Genomic DNA, 17,798 nt, shown 5'->3' on the forward strand with positions numbered 1-17,798 from the left:
GAAGATTTTGACTAAATAACTATTTATTAACTGTACATGAACGTTATAAACACAATTATTTTAGATTGCAAGGATTTCAGACAACAAAAAAAATATAACAATTATATATCTGGAACACAATATCAAACATTTACTAATATAACTTATTTGTTATTTTGAGTTTCATTTAAGTTTAAAGTATATCCATTATTTTCAATATAATCTAAAAAATGACAAAAAAAATAAGTTACAAAGGTTATCAATATGAACAATTTAAAAACTAAATCATAATTAAACAATTTAAATGAAGTTTAATAAACAAAGACAATTTACTTATACTTCACGCTGAGTGGAAACACATATACAACATACATATGTTAGTAAATGTAACTCTTAATTTGACTTTGTCAACAGTAATACATCTTTTTATTATTAGTAAAGTAAAATAAAAATTCCTTAATCCTCTTTCAATATAACTTCCTTTAATCTATTTTTTTATAAGGTATAGTTTGGCGGACGAGCATGTGGGCCACCTGATGGTAAGTAGTCACTATCACCCATAGACAATGACGCTGTAAGAAATGTTAACTATTAATAACATCGTCAATGTGCCACCAACCTTGGGAACTAAGATGTTATGTCCCTTATGCATGTAGTTACACTGGCTCACTCTACTACTCACACTAGACGGGCTTGCACAAAGCCCTACCACCAAGTAAAATGAAATATTCGAAATTCTTAACTTTAGAGTTGAAACTTTTACAGACACTCATTTGATATTTTAAATTGTTGTTAAATCTCTTATTGATACAATGTCTTCTATTTTACAAATTCTATCCCATCTATCACCATTTTTTTTAATTTTTTATTCGATCTGATTCGTTTTCAAACATACAAAAAGCACATATCTTAGATTACTTTTCCACTAACCCGCATTGGAACAGCGTGGTGGAATATGTTCCAAGCCCTCTCCTCAAAAAGGGAGAGGAGGCCTTTAGCCCAACAGTGGGAAATTTACAGGCTGTTACTTTTTAGATTACTTGTTGTATTGACGATGTAAGAATTGATTTGAGCTTGTTACAGGAGTAGTTTAGCATGTACTATGCATAAACATTAGCGTCCTACGAAATTTAACCATTCCTTATATCGCCAATAGGCTATCAATACTAATTTGGGTTGAATAGATGATGAATAGGTATTACCAAGACGAGCTTGCAAATAGTCATCAATTAAAAATATGTATAAAAATTTTATAGTATTGAAAATTATTATATTTTAATGTAATGTTCATTCTTTGTTGGCAATTAAATGATTTATTTTGTATAATGCGTTGGAAGTTTGATAAGGGTGATCTATTTATTATTCGTTTGAAGTTGACAAAGTTTTATTAGATTTTTTATAGGATTTCCCGTGCCTCTTACCTTTGAAATATATTTATTTATATTTAATCAAAATTCGAATTTTCTCATCAAAACTTTTGATGGCTTTTATACTAACTTATTGAAAAGTTTCAAACACGTGCCAACTAAAATCTGTTAAAGTGTTAGTATATTAATAATACAATTTTCGTTTTTAATAGTTTATCTTTATATGATTTACCATTTTTTGACAGTGTGTCGACAAGACAACGGAAATAACCGTCCACGAGACCAGAGCACAGTCTCCGAGTCTTCTCGTCGGTTCCGAACCGAGTTCTTGGAAGACTGGCCTCAAGCTCCTGGATCACCATACTTTGACCCCAGCACTCAGGACAACGTAACCGGCTTAGTAGGACATCCGGTCACTTTACTATGCAAAGTGAAGAATTTACAAAATAGAACTGTAAGTAAACTATATATATTTTTTTTTATTCTACATTCTTAGTATTGTATTGAGTAATAGATTTTGGGATAATCTCGTGCCTATAAGACTTAATAAAATTATTATACATGTGACACAAATAAGTGTCTACGCAAAAAAGGATCCTACGACATTAAACGAAAAATCACACCAAGTTCACCATGATAATTTATAAATAATATTAAATCTTCATACATCCAGCGAAGCTTAGTGTGGAACATATTATTGCACACATATTATTGGGTTGCGATCGCTCGTGCAAACGCGTAACCTCGAGGAATAGTTATCCAACTTATTTATTATAGATTTTATTTCAATGTATGGTATTTTATATAATCATCATTAATTGAAATGAAATCAAATGAAAATGAAAAATTATTATTACCAGCCGGTGTAACTCCAATCTGAGAAAATAAAATAAAATTTTATTCGTACCACAGATACATGTTGAGTAAAATACAAAAATATAGACATTCTATCTTCTTGAAAATAAAATACAATTGAACCCTACCATTGAAATGATTTGATCGAGTAAGAATTACGAGCGATATTGAAATATTTTAATTAAAGTTAATATTTCATTTTGCTTGAGACATTTCGTTTTTAACGGAATTCATGAATAATATAATTACATTATTAGAAAAAAATCGCTAAGAGAATTTCGTTCTAAATTGAAAATAATAAAACGTTTTTCATGCATAATTTAAACTGAATGATGAATTAGACGTTCCTTGGCTTCAGAAACGTTTTGGCAAAGATGTCTTTATCATAGTATTTGCTGCACTGAAATTCTCATCTTAAGAACGGAAATGGGTCATAAATTTAGGGATGTCTTAATGTACGACGGTAAATCGACGTGTAGGAAAATCTACCTTTGCTCTCTTTAAATCTTCGTAATGTTGTGCATTGTGCTTTAAGTTGAACAGAGATTCAAATTGTTTGTGTTTGTGAAAGTAAAAGTTTTCCCATAAGATAAACTCTATCATTCCTAGAAAGAAAAGATTTCGAATTTAATTTACTATTTACTAGTATTCAATACACACATGTCTTTATTTTATTCAAAAATCCATTAACATAAGAATTAACAACATTAAATGCTTAAATATATATATACAAATATGAACTAAAACTAGTTACTGTATAAATCTTGACCGCGTGGAATGGTGGCAAGAATGCTAGCAGCATTTCCCCGTTGAATCGCAATTCCGATCCTCTGGGCAAAAAACGAACCAGCCCTCCTGTCACCAGTGGAGGCAATGAGGCGGGGTGTTATACTTTTGATGAAGCTTTTTGCACCACTACTCCAAGGGCCAAGCGTTTCGACAGCAAATGGAACAAAAAAGTAATTAGACATAATACACGAATATTTAGTTATTTTTTTGGCTTCAGCTTTTTCCGCAGCGGCACCGGCTCTTAACATTGTTTCTCGGATATGAGATGGGGCCAACGTGTCAACACATGTAGCGTCCCACACAAGGGCCCGACCTCGTTCCCAGGGAACCAATGTTAATCCATCAGGTCTCTTACCATCATCACGACTAATTCCACGAGGCTCAGTAACAGCAGGAACGTCGATGGTGGCAAGAACCCTTTTAATTATGTCATTAAGAGAACCGTGGCGGAAAAGCCTACCTGAACTCCTTGGGCAAGAGAGACCATGTAAACCGAAAGAGTCTACCTCCTTTCCACACGGGCATCTGTGTTCAGAACACAGAGGTGTTCCCAGTCGGAAACCAATCGATATGCGAAAACATTCATTATCTAAAAGTGTCCCAAGATTTTTAGAGGGTAATGAATTCAACCAGTGACTAGACTCTTTAGATGATAACGCTAGAAGCCTGGCACGGTCTTGAGCACTTGTTAAATTTTGTGTCAAACTGTGTAGTGTAGCGTGAACCAATGAAGAATCCCAAAGTTTTTGTTTTGTAACTTCCTTAGGGATATCATCATTAGGGCACTTTACCTTCCAGGTCTCTATCGCCTCAGTAACATTCATGATTTTTACAGATTTTGATATTATATTAGTATTCAATATATTATTAGTATTCAATATATATTTTTTAATTAATATTCATCAGTTGAAATAAAACTATTTATAACGGATTTGAATCGCGTATATTAATTATTTTTGGCATCCCGACGTTTCGAGCACTTTACAGCGTTCGTGGTCACGGGTAGACAGTCTACCTGTGACCACGTTATGAATAGTTTTATTTCAATGTGTAATAATCGCGAAAATTTAAGACAACATAAGATTCATCAAGTTTAATTATACCAGCTTAAAATTAATTGGTGTCATTAAATCTGATTTATTTATTTCTTACTTTGAAGAAGATGTATTACCTGTTGAGGTAATATAAAGGTAAATTAAAGCAACACAAAAGAAATAATAACTTATAATTAACAATGTATCATGATATTTTATGAATATATATGTATATTTCATGTCAAATAAAAAAACATTAATTACAAAAAGAGTTAAAAAAATAATGAAATTTAAATTTAAACACAAACAGCTTATTTTTTTGTGGAACTTAATTGTCAATGTCACGAAATGAATCCAAAGATGAGAATTATAGAGATAAGACTGATTCGATCAACGATCAGTTGACGAATTTCACAAAAAGAAACTAGATATCATTCGATACATTCACAAATGTTAATTCAATGAAGTTTAACAGGACACGATTTTAAAACAATTTGACTCAACTATTTTTTTTTTTAATTTATGAGCTCTTTGAAGAGTGGTAATAATAATACTCGTTATAATAATTTTAATTTGTTTAAGTACAAAGCTTTTCAATAAACTTGAAGTGCAGAAAGACCTTTATCAAAACCCACGATGGCTAGAGTATGTATGTGGTAAATTAAAAAAAAATATCAACCTAATCTCAGTTCATAATAAAGTTTTACCTTTCAATAATATTCATTAATATATCAAAATCATAAATCTTTTTTTCTTTGGTGGGTCAAATCTTAAAGTCACCACAACTTTAAGATTTTTTTCTTCGAACAAAATTAATGGCTACATCGCTACCGTAGATACGATACTAGAGTTTCAGTAACACACTCTTAGACAAATACTCTTCGGATAAAAAGCTGGCATACTAATTATTTCTATAATTAGTGAATAGTGACCTGACATGCCGCAATGGTAAGAATACTTATCTAAAATTTGCAGTGTCTAATGTTTATAACTCATTCTCGTCGCTCTAAAAAAACATTGCGAGGAAACCTGTGTCGCAAATGTGGCAGATTAAGTTCTACATCATCTATTTAAATTTAAAGGAACCCTTACACCAATGGTGGGACATTTGCAGACTGTTACTAAAATAACGCCACATTTGGCAAAACTTCGCAACGGGTATAATAAAATATTTATAAACGACCAAAATAAATTAAGATATACCTACTAACCCAATTATAACACATAACATGTATCTAACATCTCAGTGAATCCAAAATTTAATAACAACAAACTATTTGTTATTTTTGAGAGTTTAGTTCGCTTGTGCTTAATTTGTGTTTATAATTCATCTGTACGGTAATGAAGGAAAACATCGTGTGGTAACATGCATGAGTTGAATCAATTTTACATAAATATACAAACTGGTACCAGAGCATAGTCAAATAAGTTTCGAAATTTTTCGTTAAAAAAATAGGAAATCTTGCCTCAGTAGTGGAAGTAAAGGTTTATATTTCACTTTATTATTCAAGTTTAACAATAAAACTGACGAAAAAGTACCTAGAAGAAACAATATAAAGTATTTCAAGGACGTTAATGGACAATAAAGAAAGGGTCAACTGAAAAATGTATTTTCGTAGCGGTTTTAACAAAGCATAAATAAAAACGTCATTCTGACCCGGCCTTGCAATCTTGATCATGTACTAAAATATTAACGTAACCTATTTTGCAATATATCTCGCATTGAAGTAGTTGTATGTATTAATGTTTAATTTAAACCAGACTCGATTTGAAAAAAGAATTTTAAGTACCTTTGTGATAGTAATATTGAAATATTTAATATTTAGGATATTCTATAAATATGTTAATACGTATGAACTTATTTTTCCTTTTTTTTCTTCATGTAAAATTCATCAGGTATATTATATGAAAATAAATTAGCAAGTCTAAAATACGTATTTACATATAAAGATACTGTTTCAATTTACTATAATAAAAATATGTTTTATAATTATGTAATTTTTCAAATATAATTTATTTCAATGTCTTGATGATCTTGAAATATACTTTATATTTCAAGATCATCAATTATTTTTTTTTAATCAGCAAATCTTTAATATAATTATTTCAAACATTTTAACGTTACTATATAGCCGATAAAATTCTCGTAAGTGAAGCTTAATTGAGGCGATTGAAAATTGAAAAAAGGTAAATGCGTTATTTGTATGAATAAAATACTCATACGCTAAATATTTATTCAGGTGTCATGGGTGCGTCATAGAGACATCCATTTATTGACCGTCGGCCGCTACACGTACACTTCAGATCAACGCTTCGAAGCGCAACACAAGCCGCGGTCTGAAGAGTGGGCGTTACGAATCCGAAGCCCACAGCGAAGAGACTCTGGACAATACGAGTGCCAAATATCAACAACACCACCGATTGGGCATGCGGTGTATCTCAACATAGTGGGTAAGAATTTGATCGGTAACAAACTATTTGTTTATTCATGAAAGAAACAATCAGACCATTTCAATGGTCAGTATTCACTTCTTTACAAATTGGAATCTAAATTATTTATCTGCTTTGTTTGTGAATTGTGAAAAGTATTTTCATAAAATAATATAAGATACATTTTCATCATATACTTTTGAAATGTTTTCTACGTATCTAAAAATATTCAAAAGTTAACCTTTTTACAACTTATATATAAATAATCAATAAAAAAATAAAACAAATATCAAATATAGGTTAAGAATAAAATCTCATTGCAAATTTAAATATTATAAATGAAATGTAACGCTTGTAATTATAGCATAATATGTTACATCTACATCACATCATCATCTACATCATATATTAATCGTGAACTTTAGAAGTAATTAAAATTAATTATTACGGATGTTACTTTTATAATAATGACTTACCAATGTGAAATCTTATTTTTATTCATTGTATGTTTCTATTGCGGCTCGAACGAAAATTACCTATATAACATTGTCAGCTTAGTGTAATCCTAATATAAAAACACGCAATTCAATAAGGCGTTCTAATTTAATTAATTTTATATATTAATCTAGCTTTTAGATATGTTTATTATTAATAAATCAGTAGTTTGTATGATTAGGCATTGGTAACATATTATGGGAATTCGTTCTACATGTATGTAAATGATATACATATATGCTGAAAATATAAAATGTATCTAAATTGGCAGATGAATGTCACAACATTAAAGTCAAATGTTGTGTTTGTGACGTAAGCGTATCCAATAAACCATCCAACCAATTGATTTTACACCTTGTAGTTATTGTTGACACTTGCGTGAATTTTACTGCCGTAGCACCTTCTACGCAAACGTTACGGCGTAGAGCGTCTAAATTTATTTGGTTTGCAAGGCATTCCTGGCATTAATTTAATTTTCGATAAAGAGACGACAACTTGATTAACACATTTCAAGGCCAAACACATTCGAGAAGATAAGGGAAATATTAGATGAATTAACGAGGCGTACAGAAGTCCTAGTTAAATACTGAAAAGCTTTTAATTGTTTACTCTCCTTGTCATTTCCAAACACGCCCTGTTTACTTTTGAGTTCATGTCAAAGAGCTAATCTCTCGACGAATATTTGCTCCTACCTATTCAAATAGAAAATCTCTATTTGACTGTAGAGGAAGAACCTATCCATTTACATATTTTATATACGAAGTACTTAAACATAAAAAATGTTTTGATTAATTAATTATAACTCGTAAACTAAAGGAAATATATTTTATTAATTATCGTATACTATTTTAAGTTTTTTTTTTGTATATATTAAATATTTTTTATATAAATAAAAACTCTTCTTAATCAAATAAAAATGTCGTTTCCTACAGAACCAGAAACAGAAATAATGGGTGGTCCAGATTTGTTTATCTACGCTGGCTCAACAATAAACTTAACATGCATAGTGAGGCATACGCCAGAACCTCCAAATACCATCAATTGGACACACAGAGGAAAGGTATGTTCGATTTTTAAATAGTATCTATTATTTCGTGTAGTACGATAAGTGGAATAACACTTAAATTGTGCGGTATTTTTTAAGCATTATGCTTAACAATTTCAACAACAAGCCAACGTTACATGTAGAGGTAAAAGAATATGATTTACCCTTTTCGACAAATTAAACACTTATTTAACTGTCTAATAAAATTTATCAGGAGTCCTTTTTTTAGTTTCAATAAAACGACAAAATCAATTTAAAACAAAACAAAATTATACATCTAAATTTGTACCAAAAATGATACAAATGATCGCATACAAAAAATAGAAAAAAAACCACTAAAAAAAACTTTTTTTCGAGTAAGCTTTGATATCTCCTTTTGAAGCGTTCTTTTATGGAACTATACTAAAAGTAAAGCTACTTAAAAAACCTTCAAGAAAGTCAGTGAACCCACTCCACAATATATGTTCGTTATTTATAACGTAGATAACTGTACCATTCGTTCATTTCATTCATATCGTATGTATTTGTGTCAACGTTCTGAGCTATATAGACTTTATTAATTCATGAGGAATTAATATCCTATAGCGGTATGTGTAAGTTTATCCTATCCTCCGTAACCTAGAATATGAATTTTATTCCAAGAAATAATACATTTATTAATTTTTTATTTGGAAGTTGAAATAGGTTTGATATTTGAAAGTCATGACAGATCTTTGCTTTTTATGGTCCCAGAATAATTATGCCCTTATTGATGTATCTGCCAGTGAATGTATTTCTCAGAAAAATCTTAAGAAAATATCGTGATATTTGATCAACTTGTACACAAAGGAAGTAATAACACAATGTAAACTTGAAAGATTGAGTATTTTTTGAAAATAAAAATGCATAAAACAATTTAATTATACTCAGTAAGGCGTAAAATAGAAATATAGAGATTTATATATTTTTATATTATAAGTATTGTATTGTATTTAATATTTCGCCTGGGGCAAGTCGAATATAATGAAAAATATTCACCAAGCCGAAATGATTTGAATATCATTGAGATAAAATATATATTCGCTAACCAAAGACATGATGTTTTCGTATCTTTTATAATATTTATTTTTAAGATATTGCGGAAAAGAATGAACGTCTATTTTATGGTTCTTACTACAATATGACTTATTGTGGGGAATACGTAGAGCGTATACTGAGGGCAACAGTCGACACAATTCATTAATAAAGCAAATGTAAAATAAAACGCGAAGCTTGTGTATTTATAATATGTACCTAGTTCCCAACCACAGCTTTGCATTGCGCATATTTTTCAGTTCTGGTACCAGATACCTGTCCAATAAGAAAGAAAACTGAGTGCATGTAAAATGTCATGATAATGTGCATCTGGAAAAGTTGTACTGGCACCTCTTCCTATTCCACCAGAACATTAAAAATCATTTGCTGGCACATCAGACGATTCGAAATTATTTTTACGTAAGATACGCAAATTCAATACTTGCTTCCAAATGTCGTCCTTTGGCGCAACTAAAATTTGCAATCTCACATCTAATGGAAATAGTTCTGAAACAACATTCAAAACCCATGGCTAAGTGTACCACAGGATCATTCATGCCAACGCGTAATGATGATCCAAAGTTTATTTAAATTTATTTTATGGGCAGTTGGGAGGAACGTGTGACAACTCGGTGCCTACATAATTGCATCGAACAAGCAAAAGAGAGAGCAAAAGCGGAATTTTTTGCTTTATTTGATTTAATCGTAAAATATTCCGTTTTTGGTAACACACGTTGCTGTCTGTAGTATTTTGAGTAGCAAATGCGAGATTTGCCTTATTCTCATATTTTGATTTGACTCGAAGATAAAATCCATCCAGAAGAAATTGACCAAATAATTACTGCCAAAATTCCGAATTCACTAATTGTCTTTGAATTTTTCCGAAACCCTTTACCAATAATACTATTACGAATATCGATGGTGATCCATTGTATCGCCGCAAAAATCCTGAGAATTGTGGTCACATATTTACAATATGAATTTCGAATTTTACAAATGAAGTGGAAATTGATAATCGTTGGGTAGTTCTATACTCACCATTGCTGTCAAGAACGTATAAGGATCAAGGCGGAACTTTTGAATTCTCTGGACATGTCACGAATCAATCAGGTTCACTTATTCTTCTATGTAATTAAAACCCACCTCCATTATGTAACTAATGTGAAAATATTATATAAGCAAAAATTTTGACGGGAAAATTTAAAGGATATATTGTCCCGTTGCCACGTATTCCATTGATAACGTCAGAATCTCGAATATCTTATATATAATATCTTCAATATCGATTAAAATGCTCCAATCCCCGATTTGTTTAGTTTTGCTATGATCATGAATAAATTTGAAGGCCAACCAAATCTATTTGCGGGTTGGTTATTTGAAAAACCCGTGTTTCTCACATGGACAGCTATATGTTGTCTGCTCAAGTGTAGGAAAACCATCAAATCCCTTCGTGTTAGCGAAAGACAGGCTAGCCAAGAATAATGTACACAAAGTAATACTCAGATAATATTCAGTTTTAATAATTTAAAGTGGAAAAAAATAGTTCGACAGCAATGTTATCTACCTATTTGTGACAATTTATTTTAAAATGTTTTTAATTTATAAAGAATTTTTGTAAGTCACTGATTGCAAACTAAAATTTAATATAAGATGAATAGAATTTAAATTCAGGAAATATATGTTGGTTTGGGCTTAATTTCAACATTTCGATACTTTACCCATTTCTTTTAGATTTTGCGATTATTTTTATTTTCAATCTCATATTGATTAATCTATTTTAATTGTTTTAGAAAATATTAATTTGATTTTACCAAAGAGTAACAGATACGCGTGGCTGGCTGGGTGAACTAGTCATATTATATAAAACCACAAATAATCGATAGAGACAGAAAGAAATGAAAGAAACGAAGGTTGATTGGAGGCATAACGCATAATAGTTCATTCTTCTGAACCAAAAAACTATTATTTTCATTTTAAAATAATGAGAAAGTTAGGATGACAAATATGAGAGATAGAATCTTTAATACGAATATTGAATTGTTTACAAATACCTATTCTAAATCATAATTAATATACTAAAAGTTAAAGAAAGTACTCGTATATTCGCAATTTGGTTTCTGGGCGTCACAAATGGTCTGTAAATTGGATGCTTTCACAATAACCTCTGGGATTTCGTTAAATATTCCATTCTGCACGATACGGTATTACGACAACAAGCCACGTCAAACAAACTTGGTTCCGTAGCGGTAACTGGCAAATTGTATTTTGTATGCTTTTCTGCGTTTTGTGAAATTTATTCTATTCTATATTTACTATTGTATTTACGAATATTTTCGCTGGAATACATCTGTCGAATACCAAATGATTTTTCGTGCTGATAAACATATCAAATGAGGACGATAATAAACTCTGAATATGTTATTCCAGCTGCTTTCACTTTATTATAGCATAAAGTCCTTTATCCGGAGTATCGAACAGCGTGACCTTATTTTTTATAATGAAATGTATACATTCTAGCTGTAGTTGCTTTACCCAAGCGAATTTAAAAAACTTTACCTATGGAATAGCATCCTCCATTTTACTCCCTCAATGAGTACATTAAAAAAAGCACCATTTATGTTCTTTTGCCGGGACTCGAATCTTCATCAGTTCAGCGGCTTAAGCGTAAACAGACAGAGTTGCTTTCGCATTTGTAATATTACTATTGATTTTGTAGATGACAGATAATATACTAAGATATATGTGATGTAAATATGTATTAAAAAATACTCTTCGTGGTTTATAGTACAAATCAGCTCCTCGCATCTATTTAATCAACTTCATAGAGGACAGCCTATTTTTTTTAATGTATAATTTTATAAAGCTCTCAATAGACGCTGGTTTGTAATAGTATTTTTTTTCATTCACTATTCATAGTATACGTATAGATGAATTTATCTCGAGAAAGGAAATACGTTTAAACACGAGAAATGAATAAAAAGGAACTCGTCTCTAAGTTTTTTAATTTATTTCTGATGATAAAATGTAAGAACGAAAATCGATTGCATGAAGTTCCAAAAATTTGTTTGACATATTTACTTTATTATTTATTTTTTAATTTACTTTATTATAAGTGAATGCTTTTTACTCGAAAAGTAAATATTATCATGATTAAAGTTTGTATAGCTTGAAAATTAATTATCGAAGAACACATCTCTCATACAACAATACTTTAAAAGCCGACCGTCAATCGAAGTTTCGTTTTAATTATTTTTTAATTTGATTTTTAATTATAAATAGTACATTTTCAAGATAATTTTAACTGTTTTAAATTAACTTATATGTTTTATGATATATGTTTCCGGACAATAAGGGTCCATTGCTGCCATGGCTAATATTAACCATTCCTTACATTGCTAATATGCCAACGATTCTCACACTTCAAATTGGAACTCTTCAATACATATTATTGCTGTTTAGTCGCAAAACCCTATAACTAGCTATTTGATTTGAATTTTTTTTTCTTTGAACTTTTTAAAAAGTAGTTTGTATAGTGTATATAAAGAGACACGTCCAATTTATTTCTAACCTAACCTAACGCAACTGATACGGATAATATTTCCATTTCATTCAATTGGAATTAATTCTGTTGAAACTGATATAGCGGCATGACTGTTTCAAATTACCAATTTTCTTTTGAAATAATAATGAAAATCTGTCTTCTAAAGCTCTACATAATTTTTTAAATGTTTAAAATATATTTTTCATAAGGTAACTTATGAAAAATATATTTTAGCTTTAAGCTTCATATGTCGCTACTCAGAAAGCTGATTTATAAAGTTGGAAAAATCGAGTATCCTGAGCGTACACGTTGAATATGTAGAACAGCTCACAAAAGTCTCATTGTCACTGACAGCTTCAAACTTTCGTCTACAAACTTTGTTATTATTCAAGTTATTTCATTATCCGACAGGTGTCATATTTACGCTTCACGTATGTTCTACATGGTGTGTTTATTATGCGTAAACAATAATAATTGTAGCTTGTGTAATCATGTCGTTAACCTTAGTCAAACATTTAACTGAACAAATAGTTTAATGATGGTAATAAATTAATTATTTATTTTTACAGTGAAAATTAAATGAAGTAAAAACAAATTCTGCATCAACAGACACACAATTGTGATGTTGTCATTCATTGGTTTTAAATACAAAGTTAAAAGTGAAATTAAAAACCTGTTTGCAGTAGGAAACGAAACACAATATTTAAGGTCTAAAGATATCTCCAAATATAGGCACAAGTAACATAACATCTTAGATAGATTGTATTTATTACCACTTATATTCCGGCGGCTCATTGTACAAATGTAACAAAACGAAAAGAAAAATGAAACTAGAACTTAGCAGATAGATTGTATACCAATTTAAAAAAAATGAGTTTATGTTATTTAAGTAATTTTATATATATATTTTAATGTAACTTACTTTTTTTACTTAATTTTTTTTCCGCCCTGAATGACTTCGTTGGAACAATCCTTTAGACGAAATGAATTTGTGGTTATTTTTTTATGATCTATTTATGATGACTATGATCGGAAAAATATCAATTCATCTCGTATTCCATGGAAAAGGAAAACATCGTGACGAAAGAGAGAACTCAAACCCCAGCAGTAAAACATTTACATTCTGCCCCGTAACTTAACTTTTACGGACTTTACCCTAGTAAATAAATAAAATGTAATAGTATTTTGCGTACTTTAACAGACGATAAACTTCGACTCAACGCGTGGTGGCATATCACTTGTCACGGAAAAAGGGATCCATAGTAGCAGTAGGCTGCTTGTGCAAGCGGCACGCACATCAGATGCCGGATCTTATCAGTGCGTCCCAGATAACGCCCAATCAGCTACAGCGCGAGTTCATGTGCTTACTGGTAAGTTGAAATTGTTGTTTTTTAATGATAGATAAAATGCTTGCTATTAAAAAAATATTAATACACCTTGCGCATTATAATATGTATGTATATTATAAAACGCATATATTATATGGTCAAATATACTAGAACAATTTATAAAATCCAAATATTAGAAGAAAGTCAGAAACTACCGACGCTTTGCTTGTTAGCAGTTGGCGATTTGTATGTATTAATATATGTATTTGTTTTAACTAAATATGTACACATATATCATTAACCATTTCTGATGATATAATCTTATTTGTTGCTTTATACGTCCCTGAATCTTTATCTATCATAAATCTATTAAACCTACCTACAGAACATCCAATATGCTTTATTAGTAACTGAATACTACTTGAAGTATCAATTACGATATTGTTACTCAAGAGCTTATTGAAGTGTGTATGAAATTTCAGTTTATGTATTGAACAGTGTCAAATCCATCCGGGCAATTCGCTAATTGAATGCGACGCAAAATTTTGTTCACTATAATGCATTTACAAAATTGATAACTACAACAAAGCGCATTTCGTAATTCCGTTATTATTACCAATACTGCTAAATGAACAGACGAAATTTTTTTTCATAATACTATTGAAATATTTTTATATGAAATATAACCATCATACAAAATAATTTAATTTTGAAATTATAGGAAGCAATAGTCCGCTCCGGAAAATCTGTTTTTATTTAAAAGCTTGTTTTAAATATTACATTTTTATTAGAATACTGATTATATGCTGATGTGACAATTTATTAAATAAATCCTTTTAAATAATAATTAATTTTGTCTCCAATAAAATATTTATAAAATATAATTGTATGTTTATAGGGCTAATATTCGGATGTTGATTATTAAACGCGAAATCAAATCATTGCACGTTCCGAAGTTAGAACTTAAATTAAATTCTGTTATGTTTCACCTTAAATTATGTGAGCTATATTTGAATTCTGATAGAAATAGTTATTCAAAAACGCTTCAAGCCACAAATTTTATTATGTTTTGTAACAAATGAAAATTCAACCCGGCGCTTGCTCAATTTTAGTTTAAAAGCGGATTTATTAGATTCGAGCGTAAAAGTTGAACACTGAATAGACTTCCTGTATTATATCTAGTCATCCTGTTTCATTCAGCCAACGAGATTTTCTCGAGTTCTACATTAAATTTAAACGGTGCAAGATAGAATATTTTCTACAAAATAAGTAGTAAATAAAAATCAATATATCGTTTATTTGAGTACTCGTACAAATTTTAAAATCGCCTTTTCAAAGCCAATAAATGTCCGTCGTAATATTTTATTGAAATAAGAGTAACTTTAGGGTTACTCAACATTAAACAACGTTTACGTTTAGCTGACTATGCTAATATGGGCAGGTATAGCTTTAAATTATAAATATAAGATCTATTTTAATCTTTTTAATATTCAACTTTTACTTGTATGTCATTCAATTGCTGGCAAGCTCAGTTTTAAATAAACGTAGGGAAGAAAAAAAGACCACGATACTTACAATCACAGCTAAGAAGTTAGAACTATTATTATTATTAAGCTACAACTGTTCAAACAAAAGTTAAAACATTTCACATTGAATAGACTAAGCTGTTTCAAGTCTTTAAATTTTAAATGGATTAAACTTAAAAACATCATTAGGATATTGAGGAAAGCAAGTTTGCTTGAAAGATTCGTTAGCTCTTAGTAATGTTATTATAAGTCTTTATGTTCTGATGATGGCTGCAGTAATACCTACATTAAAGAAAGAAACGACAAACTCTAGAGAGAACTAACATCTACTAAAAGCTTTCCGCACTCCTCTACTGTAGTTTACAAAAATAAATATGCTCCACTAATTTTGTAGCATATGATGTATTTAAATTTATTAATCTATCTTTGCCACCATTGAGCATATTATATAACAAAATATGATAAAATCAGTGATCATTACCTCGATGTGAACAAATAAACTTTATTCGAGATTCTAGTATTAATATCTCGGTCAAAATATTATCAGACATCTAATGACAGTGTTACACTTTTAGAAGTAATTGTTTAAGTATTGATAACAGTATAAATACTGGTGAATTAAATTGAAAAAATAGCATTTTCGTGATTTGGGGTCATAAAAACAAAATTCATATTGGGCTCGTATGTAATAATGGTTTAATTTCATGCACGTGCACGTATACTTTCTGTGTCGTTTTTAGAAGTAGTTTATTATTAATGTCATAACTGTGGCTGTGACAGCTTTATTTACTTCGTGGCGAAGTAATTACTCTATCTTTATTGCTATTTTAATGCTAACAAATTAAGGATACTGAAATAATTATTTCCGTGAATTTGTGTTTTTTTATAAAATTAAAAGTTGATTTTCTAATCAAAAGATAGTAATTATTTATTATTTTAGAGTATAATCTAAAATATTATTTTGTTAATGTTGTCATAAATTTACATGTATTTAATTTGTTTCTCATTGTGTTGTGACTATAATTTTGTGTTTTAGTGTGTAATCTAAATTTTAATTATAGTAACATTGTACTAGTAGACGATGTATATGAGTACATTAAAATTGCTGTTTAGTTATGTAATATTAAATGTGTAGTCATTTTGAACCAAAAATCATTGTGATACTTACTGATTACAATTTTTGTCAATTTTATTATAATTCCATTTCTCTACTAACAAAAAAATTTACACACTTTGGGAGCAATTTTATTCTTAAATAACCAGCAACTTAATCGAAATTAAAAAATATATTATCGAATAAATTTTTTTATGGTAACGCATGCATTAATTTTTGACTTAATTGTAACTACGCTGTATTTTGATTTAGCATCAATATACCTCCTAAAATGATAACTTACATAATATGGTATTCATTATTAATATGGTATGTTATAAAGCCTCTTTCTTCACAGGTGAAACTCCAGCTGCGATGCAAGGTAAAGCACATTGTACGAGAGACCTTGGACTTCCCGCAATTCTGTGTGTCGCTATTGTAATTTTATACATAGCTGTTATCGTGATATAAAACATTACAGTTTATTTGTGCTCTTAAGTGATTCATAGACGATGTGGCGTAAGCGTTGTGTTTGGTAAAATTTTAAATAATATTGTAAATATTTATTAAATAAAAAAATGTATTTATTCATGGCATTTATTAGAAAACATAAGTTAAATTATGATTATATTTTTAATTTAATTGACCTAATTCTAAAATATGTTTTGTTAATTACATCATATTAATGTTCAGGAAACATCGAGATGCAATTCTTATACATGTAAAAATATGGATTTTATGATTATAATACCATCAATAGATACATTTTGACAATCTGTAATTTTATGATGTAAGACATCGAATTAACTCGAATATGAAATGCGTCTGTGCCAAGTCGCATATAATATCTTAAGTACCAGGGTAATTGAATCCGATAAAATTTACTAAGCATTAGAATATTTCTAATGTATAATTCAATTCCAATCGTTGTATCATAATTACATAGCATAAATATTCGTAGTAAGAATTAAGTAATAGACTAGTTAATTGTTTTAAAAACTTTGATGTTGATTTAAATAAAAGACAATTTTTTTATATTATCTTTATATTTATTGAGTGAGAACCCCATCCGACACCCACACATCTCTTTCTCTCTCTCTCTCTTACACACACACACACACACACAAACGTTAACTAGTGATGAGTTGCAAAAATAACTTAGCATTATAACTAAATAATTAATTTTGCATAATATCAATAATTTTTTCTTTTTTTTTTATCAAAGCAAAATAATATTGTTGAATACTAGAAATGTTATATAAC

General features: G+C 29.7%; 1 protein-coding gene across 1 annotated transcript in view; it reads left to right on the forward strand.

Annotated features, from left to right (window-relative positions):
- The window catches only part of LOC124532076 (zwei Ig domain protein zig-8-like), a 46,835-nt gene extending 29,265 nt beyond the window's left edge, over positions 1–17,570 (forward strand). Inside the window, exons 3-7 of the mRNA XM_047106715.1 lie at positions 1,592–1,800; positions 6,265–6,475; positions 7,882–8,009; positions 13,790–13,958; positions 16,894–17,570. Of these exons, the coding sequence (XP_046962671.1) occupies positions 1,592–1,800; positions 6,265–6,475; positions 7,882–8,009; positions 13,790–13,958; positions 16,894–17,006 (830 nt within the window). The 3' untranslated portion in view covers positions 17,007–17,570. The remainder of the gene's footprint in view (positions 1–1,591; positions 1,801–6,264; positions 6,476–7,881; positions 8,010–13,789; positions 13,959–16,893) is intronic.
- Positions 17,571–17,798: the final 228 nt, after the last annotated feature.

Source organism: Vanessa cardui, chromosome 8 (genome assembly GCF_905220365.1).
Source record: "Vanessa cardui chromosome 8, ilVanCard2.1, whole genome shotgun sequence".
NCBI lineage: Eukaryota > Metazoa > Arthropoda > Insecta > Lepidoptera > Nymphalidae > Vanessa > Vanessa cardui.